The sequence below is a fragment of the Colobus angolensis genome, unplaced genomic scaffold (assembly GCF_000951035.1).
Source record: "Colobus angolensis palliatus isolate OR3802 unplaced genomic scaffold, Cang.pa_1.0 Scaffold160, whole genome shotgun sequence".
Classification (NCBI taxonomy): Eukaryota; Metazoa; Chordata; class Mammalia; order Primates; family Cercopithecidae; genus Colobus; species Colobus angolensis.
The window spans coordinates 6,474,145-6,483,180 of NW_012114711.1; the positions used below are offsets into that span (position 1 = coordinate 6,474,145).

General features: G+C 40.5%; 1 protein-coding gene across 2 annotated transcripts in view; it reads right to left on the reverse strand.

Annotated features, from left to right (window-relative positions):
* The window catches only part of CRBN (cereblon), a 29,723-nt gene extending 21,020 nt beyond the window's left edge, over positions 1-8,703 (reverse strand). Inside the window, exons 1-4 of one of the 2 annotated variants that reach the window (XM_011937236.1) lie at positions 8,607-8,703; positions 4,198-4,304; positions 3,094-3,296; positions 1,814-1,963 (exon numbers count right to left, since the gene is read on the reverse strand). In XM_011937236.1, the coding sequence (XP_011792626.1) occupies positions 1,814-1,963; positions 3,094-3,296; positions 4,198-4,304; positions 8,607-8,673 (527 nt within the window). In that variant the 5' untranslated portion in view covers positions 8,674-8,703. The remainder of the gene's footprint in view (positions 1-1,813; positions 1,964-3,093; positions 3,297-4,197; positions 4,305-8,606) is intronic. The other variant, XM_011937237.1, reaches the window with a different exon arrangement.
* Between the last annotated feature and the right edge of the window lie 333 nt (positions 8,704-9,036).

The window sequence follows — 9,036 nt, forward strand, 5'->3', positions numbered from 1 at the left end:
GCATGTACCACCATGCCCGGCTAACTTTGTATTTTTAGTAGAGACAGGGTTCCTCCATGTTGGTGAAGCTGATCTCGAACTCCTGAGTTCAGGTGATCGTCCTGCCTTGGCTTCCCAAAATGCTGGGATTACAGGCATGAGCCACTGCATGCAGCCTGATGTTAATCTTTACTAGAGTCAAGCATTCATTCCTTGTCTTGTTTCCAGAGTTAACGATATACTGCCATCTTGTGTTCAATAGTTTTTCCACAATCAAAACTCACTAATGTCAAGACAGTCTGAGAAATAACACTTTTCCCCAAGTCAATTTTCCTTTATGGTTTCTAGAATAGTATTCACAATCGAAACTGTATGAAGAAGTACTTTAAAAATGGAACTGTTAGCAAAATCCACAGTAACAAAACAGTTTGCTAATTATCATAATGCAGACCACCCCCAGGAAATCATTCTTTCATTCATTTATATAACATTTACGGTCCTAAATGTAAAACATAAATAAATCTTGGTCATCGTTCTTAAGCAGGTTATCTATCGAGGGAGACGGACATAAGATCCCATCAGGACAGTGCAATAGTAAGACTATCAAAGTGTGCACAATGAATGTTCTGAGGAAGTACCTGGAGAGAACTAAACACCCTAAGAGCTCTGGCAATCCCATCTCACATTCCCCTATGCTCTCTTTAGCTCCAAGGAGCTGTCTGACATGTCAACATTTCCATAATTCAAAAATATATCGGAATGCCCACCATGTGAACAAAACAGACAAAACGTTCCTGCCCTCATGCTGTTCACATTCTTTTTTCAGTCTTAATCCCCCACCCCATCAAAAACCCCAAAATACTCAGAACTTCCATGTGTTCAGAAGATACTACCTGGGCAACAGAGGTCTGATGAGATTTTCAACTCTGGGTATAAATTGGAAACGAGTTCACTAGTACTTGTATTGTGTACCAGGACTGTGTATCTGTAAGACCTCAGAGGTGATGTGCCACCTCTGTTGAGAAGCACTCCCTTAACAGATAATATCCAATGATCAAGGCAAATGCTTCGTCTCCTTTTTAAAAGAGGATAAAATAAGATAAACTGGACTTTTCTGTGTCTGTTTTAATGTGCATCCCTTGAATTTGTGCAAAACTCAGCCATTACAGCTATGTCAAAATGAATAACTGCTGAAACAGTACACTCAGGGAATTTCTAAATGTCACAAGGCACATAGACTACAAGTATTTATTGATCACTTATTATGTAAATAGCATTTCTGGGTGATATAAAATTCACACTGGAGAAGGACACTAAATATAAATGGCTTTTATAGCTCAGATGGAGCAGTTGGCAGATGTAACCTGTGTGGCTTTCAAACATCACAGCAATGCTACAAAAACCACAGCTGTCCTGGTGAGCACACAAACAGCTCACAAGCCTCTGGTCTCCCTATCCTCTCATGCTCTGAGAGGCCTTCAATCCTAAAGAAGCCAAGTCCCAAACAGCAACTCCCTTTGGATTTACATTACTATTCTCAAACCTGGAGCGACATTAGAATCACCTGAAAATCATTTTTAAAAGATGCTGCAGCCTCATCACTCTCTGGAGATGGGAGATAAGTTTGAAACTCAAGCTTCTATAGTTTTAAAAGCTTCCCAGGTGATTCTGATGCATAGCAAGGTTGGAAACCACTGGGCTATACCTTAGAAGGGAAAGAGAACAACTAGTTAAAAGTTACAAAATCTGAAAGGTCAGTAGAATAGAAAAAGTACAAGAAAACTATTTCATTATAAAACATTCACAGAGCATTAAGGTATATGTTATTTCTTACCCATCTGACTGTGTTCTTAGCTCAAGGACTTTGAACCTTTGTCTTCCAATTGCTTTCACTTTCACTATCTCAATTCCAAAATCCTGTTCTTCTCGATAGGCATATATCTCTGCTGTTGTTCCAAACTGTGCTTCCCTTTCCTGTATATTGCTTCCAAGACAATTTTAAAAGGAAAGAATTTTGAACATGAGTTTTAAATATATGCAAAGTATGCAAAAGCAATACATATGGGTAAACAATTTATAGAATCGACCCTTACTACAAAGCTAGTATTTTATTTATTTATTTATTTATTTGTTTGAGACACAGTGTGGCTGCGTTACCCAGACTAGAGTGCAGTGGCATGATCTCAGCTTGCTGCAACCTCTGCCTCCCAGTTTCAAGTGATTCTCCTGCCCCAGCCGCCTGAGTAGCTGGGATTACAGGCACACACCACCACGCCTGGCTAATTTTTGTTATTTTAGTAGGGACAGGGTTTCACCATGTTTGTCAGGCTGGTCTCAAACTCCCAACGTCAGATGATCCACCCACCTCAGCCTCCCAAAGTGCTTGGAGTATAGGCGTGAGCTACCGTGCCCAGCCAAGTTTATTTATTTTTAAATCACATGGGGGATATAGAAGGAGGATTCAGGAAGTACAATTAGAGAACTTTAGGAAAGTAATAGATTTCTAGTCACTGAAAATAATTCAGAACTTACAGGGGTTTAAACTCATTTCCCAAACCAAACATTCTTTCACTCTGTCAAATGACTTATTTCTGCTGCTGCTTACTGGCAGCACTGTACTGGGGTGGGAGCTTCCTGTATGTATTTCCTGCCTCTACTGCAGATTTCCTTTATTTGCCATGAGATACTTAACATTCAGCTTCAATTTAAAGGGTACAACCTATGAATTTTGAGAGACAGGGAAAGAAAAGACCATTCTTTTGGAAAAGTAATCCTTTAGGTGAAAATAAAAAAGCACTTTCTCTTTAATAAAGACAGTTATTGAAACCAAGATTCCAGAAATGTTTTTCATCAAATATAAATGGTTACAAATTTTTCAAATACCAGAAAGTTAAATTGTGTATGAAGGTGTAGAGCTGAGTTAGATGGTAATTAAATGAACAAAAATACTCCAACTTGCACTATGAAACTTCTACTTAACCAAACTCCTAAGCTCACATTCTTACCCAGCCTCTCCTGTACATGCAAAATAACAGCCTGCTTTGGCTTTAACAATGACCACCACAATTACCCATGAGAGGAAATGTATTAAGCAAATGGACTCTAATATTTTACCTGTATGCAAGAACAGCAAAGGTTCTATCTTTCTGAATTAAATTCCGCACCATACTGACTTCTTGAGGGTGAAAAAGCTGAAGAGGCAATGTCTGTCCGGGAATCAGGATCATCATCACCTGTGGCAGAACTGGAATCACCTGACAGCTGTCGTCATCGTGCAAAGTCCTGCCATGAAATTCTTCCATATCAGCGCCTAGGTACTATTTAAGAACATATATAGGTACAGTGTCATGATCGATATGTAATAAAAATATAAGCTCAACAGACTAAAGAGCAAATCACATTAAAAGAAATACAGGCCAGGCACAGTGGCTCACACCTGCAATCCCAGGAGTTTGGGAGGCCGAGGTGGGCAGATCACCTGAGGTCAGGAGTTCAAGACCAACCTGGCCAACATGGTGAAACCCTGTTGCTACTAAAACTACAAAAATTAGTTGAGTGTGGTGGTGGACGCCTGTAATCCTAGCTACTCAGGAGGCTGAGGCAGGGGAAATCACTTGAACCCAGGAGGTGGAGGCTGCAGTGAGCCGAGACTGTGCCACTGCAGTCACTCGAGCTTGGGTGACAGAGCAACACTCTGTCTCAAAAAAAAAAAAATACAAATGGGGTTACAAATACTTAATAAATGTGGTATATAAGCATCCCATGTGAAAATATAATTTTTAATCTAACTTTAACTCTTAGAAGAATTTCTAATCTTTTATGAAGAATATCTCACACAGAAATTCAAGAATTTTTTTAATACAAAGTATTTTATTTTTACGAAGATAAGAAATATCTCTTATGTCCAAATATCACAAACAGCAAGTAAAAAATGTATGCTCAGTAACACTCTAGTACCTAGAAGTACAGAGAAGTATTTAATAGCTCAGTTACTAGAAAGACTATAAAGAGCAACAATTCTTCAAACAATTCCACCACAACATAGTATTAAGCTTCTTCAAAATTATAGTTAAATGTTTATCTACTGGCAAATAGCCCATGTCCTCATCCACAATTTCTGATATCTAGTAATACAAATATCAGTCACTTGTTTTTATGAACTTTTATCTACATTTAAATGTGTATCTATTATATTAGATCTATCACTAAATTACATACTGTATGTGATGTTGGCAGACTGGTGTCAAAATTTATGATGTTTGGTTTTTTGGCTTCTTTACTATCCTGGTCTTCAACTTCCATTTCATCTTCTTCCTCACTCTCTGCTGTAAGAGTAGAATATTGTAAGAAAAAAAAATGAATGAAAACCTTTCAAACACATAATTCCTTCTTCAAAAAAGGGGTACTTCTAAAACCACATGCATTTGGTAAACTCTACAGTACTGTGAAGAGGCAGTCAGAGGGCTGGGGTCTATGCTGGGCTCTGTCAGTAGCTATTTTTTTTTTTTAAGTCAACTGTGAATTTTAGAATAGTTTAACATTTATAGAGAAGTTGCAAAGATAATACAGAGTGCTCCTGTATGTCACACATCTTTTCCCCCTATAGTTAATTTTTATCAGTATGGTACATTTGCCACAACGAAGGAATCAGTCTTGGTACATTACTATAACTAAACTTCACATTTTATTTGGATCCCCTTAGTTTTAATCTAATCTTTTTGTGTTCCAGGATCCCACATTACATTTAGTTATGTCTCCCTACCCTCCTCTGGGCTAGTGTGGTTTTCAGACTTTGCTTGTTTCTGAGTTTTGAGGAGTACTGGTCAGGTATTTTGAAGAGCATCCCTCAACTGGGTTTTCTTTGATGTAATTCCCATGATTAGACTGAGGATACGTGTTTTAGGGAGGAAAAAGTGAAGCGTTGTTATTCTTTTGTTTTTTAGAAATGGGGTCTGTCGGCAATGTGCTGTTTTTATTACATATCAAGCCTACATATTATGAACTATTCCTGCTGTTAACCTTGATCACCTGGCTAAAGCAGTATGTGTCAGGTTTTCCCACTATAAAGTTCCTTTCCCCCTCCTTTTCACATTTTACTCTTTGGAAGCAAATCACGAGGTGTAGCCTCCACTTAAGCGGTAATGAGTTATGCTCCACTCCCTTGAAAGGGAAATACCTATATACGTTATTTAAAATTCTTCTATATGGGAGATTTTTCTCTTCTCCCTCACCAGAAACTAATTTTAACACCTTAGACAACTCATTCTGCCCAATTAAATTTTAGTTTCCTCATCTGCAAAATGATAGGCTTAAACACATCAGCCTCTAACGTTCTCTCAAACTCTCAACTTCAAAGAGTTCCTACATAAGTAAGAAAAGAAACCAAAGCAGGCAAGATCCGTTAATTAAAACAGAGAAAGATAATCTGACAGGAAGAATTTCACAGCACTTTTCTAGTGATAACATTTCCCTGGCTGTCACTACATTATTTTAAAGTGGAGGCCAGGTGTGGTGGCTCACATCTGTAATCCCAGCACTTTGGGAGGACGAGGCAGGCAGATCACTTGAGGTCAGGAGTTCAAGACCAGCCTGGCCAACATGTTGAAACCCCATCTCTACTAAAAACACAAAAATTAGCCGGGTGTGGTTGCAGGTGTCTGTAATCCCAGTTACTGGGGAGGCTGAGGCAGGAGAATTGCTGGAACCCAAGAGGCAGAGGTTGCAGTGAGCTGAGATTGTGCTACTGCACTCCAGCCTGGGTGACAGAGCAAGATTCCATCTCAAAAGAAAAAAACAAAGAAATTTTTGCAATCATTTTCATACTATTTTGCTTAGTAATTTTAAATTTAAAAATAAAGCTGCATGAAGCATGAAACATTTTAGAAGAACGTCTTAGAAAACTAGATGTTACCAATGACAGCAAAGAAAATTAGAAAATGCTACACAATACAAATGCTATTATACTGTGAGTCTGTCCTTTTCATACAAACTATGAGTAAATTTCCTATCCTAGACCAGTGATTCTCAACCACAGGTGATTGTGCCCCTCAGGGGATACTGGTTGTAATAACTAAGGCAGTCTGACTGGCATCTAATGGGTAGAGGCCAAGGATGCAGCTAAATATCCTACAATGCAAAAGACAATCCCGCCCAAAGAATTCTCCAGCCCAAAAGTCAGGTGCTGAGGTTGGGAAACCCTGGCCTAGACTAACAATAAAGAATTACTGAATCTCATTTCTCATCTCCCAGTTCCTGTATTTTTAAATGCCCCAAATAAACTTCTAAATCAATAAAATATGAATACAAAATAATCATTTTTTTCCTTTACATATCATTATTTAAGTCAAACCACCTGTAGCCAGGTCCATGACAAAATAAAAATGTTTTTCAATATGGTAACTACCTTGGACTTTCCATTTATTGTTACAATTTCCCAGATATAAAACTTTGTCAAAAACAGAATTACTTCAACTTATATGTAAACAGTCAATGGTCTAACACTTCATACAAATTTTCCTTGGAACATGTAAGTTTCACTAAGAGATAAAACAGAGCAATCTAAATGGATGAGAAAAATATTCTGTATCAAATTCTTTGTATTTCCAACGCTGACAGCATGGCTATCACTTGGCATGCAGCACGATCCACTTTATTGCTCTACTACAGAAAGTTTAAAAGATAAACTATTAGCTCAAAGGCTGGAATTAATATTGTTAAAAATTTACATTTTAACTCTTCTTACTCCTAGTCTCTAAATAATTTCTTTAGTAACATTTTTCATAAATATGGCTAAAACTCACTTTCCCCTCCTCAGTTATGTTTATTGTTTCATTTGCCTAGGATAAATTCTTCACATCTCAACTATAAAGCTTTTTGTTGGAACTTAGAGGACTTACTCTTCAGAACAACTCGTACTACATGGAATTATGGAAAGTCCAATGTTTTTCTACAAATAAAATTTACATAATTTGGAAAGGCACTATTGCTATATCTACATCATCTCTGGGCCCTCTCCCGATGTTTTTCTGAAACACACACACACACACAAAAACACGCTGACTGTTCAGAGCTATCACAGTGAAGTCTGATGACTCATCTCATGCAGAGGCACCATGTGAATGCCGACAGAACATCAGTATCCTTCCTCTTCTATTTACCATTCTCCCTGAAACACCGGATTTGGCACAGAGAGTAGGGCTAATGTCTCTGAAAAAACAGCTCAGCTTTCCATCAAAGGCTGGCACACTTACCCTTGCGTCAATTCAGCTAGGATGGCTTCAAGAACAACCACTGACTACGTTTTACTTTTACAGAAAAGTTCTCTCCTATATGGTGGGCGTGCACTCAGTCTCTTCCATGCTGCTACTAGTGGATAAATTAATCTTCCAAGCATAGATTTCCTTAGGCAATTACCTGAAACCGAGAACTGTTTCTTGGCAATCCACGGGAAAAACCCCAAACTCATTGGCAAGAGATGCCAGTTTCCCAGCAACTTAAATCCAATCTACCTCCTAGGCCTTATGTTCCACAACCATATCCTAAGTATGTGCTTTTGGATGTCTCCTGATCTACCTTGAAAGGCTTTTTCCCAACTCCGCTGACCCTTGAACAACTTCTGCCTCTGAAGAACTATGATAGCATTCATTTATCTGGCCCTAAATCAACTGCCTCTGCAGTTGATTTATGTTTAGTTATATTCTCAGCAGCCCCGCCTAGACAGTAAACCTCAAGTACCAGATTGTGTATTATCTCTCGTTTCATCTCCACAACACCTAACATACTTGATTAACGAAGGGACTCAGTTAATAGTCTCAAGTTTGGATGATACGCCCTTTGGAAAGCATCTCTTGAAAGGCATTGCATGAGAAGTTCATACAATATTCCATGCCTTTTTTTTTTTTCTGTTCAGTATTTCAACACAAGGCCAAAGTCTAAACATTTCACACAACATACAGGAAAAAGAAAAACTAACTATCTCTGATAAAGCATAATCGTACATGCCTGAGAAAAACAGACCAACAGTAAGAAAAACAAAACAGAGAAGGGATTTAGAGATATAATGACCGACACACACGCGATGGAATCCTAACTCTGCTGTGTGACCTTGCGCAAGTCACTGAACTAATCTGCAATCCAATACTCGCTTATCAATTCGGAAACTGAAAAGTGATGTGGAAAGGATTAAAAGGCGAAATGCAGGCAAAGCGTTAACTGCAAGGCTCGTAACACGGTTAGTGGCTTAGTACATGTTCGCTATCACTCTTACTAAAAGGAAGGAAACCAGCAAAAGTAACAGCTGTGAATCTGACCCGGCCCTCTAGTTCCAGAGCATTTCCTAGGACCTACACTCAGGACACAGGGAGGATGGAGAGGATGAGTTTCCTGTTCTTAAGAGCAAATGTCCCCCGACACCCTGGCTCACGGCTCCGGGCAACAGAGCAGCGAAGAAGGTGCCGCGACTCCATCGCTGGCCAAGGGCCGACGTGAAGCAGCCTCCCGGTGCGGCCCTGCTGGGCTGGCTGGCCAGTCTCGGCGCCCCCACACCCGCCTCCCAGGCCCAGCTGCACTGTTAGCGGCTCCGGGCCTCGCCGCACTCCCGACTACAGGGAACTACTCCGGGCGGTTACCAGGCAAGAGCGGCAGGTGATTGCCCATGTTGTGCGCAGCGTCCTGCTGATCTCCTTCACCGGCCATGTCTGTTTACCCGCAAAGGAGGCTGGGACAGGGCGGTGCCGGAGACTCCGGGGGAGGGTCCGCGTCTCGCCGCTGCCGCGCACCGGGGCCACAGCGCCCCCTGGCGGCCCCAGAGGAGGAGACGGCGGCGCGTACCCGGGCCTGGGAGTGATGCCCTAGGCGGGAGGGACAATTACAGGCCTGCGCTCCGCACCGGGGACAGAACGCTGTCCCCCGCTATCCACGGCTGAGTGCCCGGCGTACACGCTGCAGAGCCCTCACCTTGTTCCATCCTTTAGCATGACTTATTTAATCGTGCTATTTTGCATATGGAGAAACTGAGGCTGAGAGCCTTTAGTCTCCACCTTGTTTTTAAACGAAGAG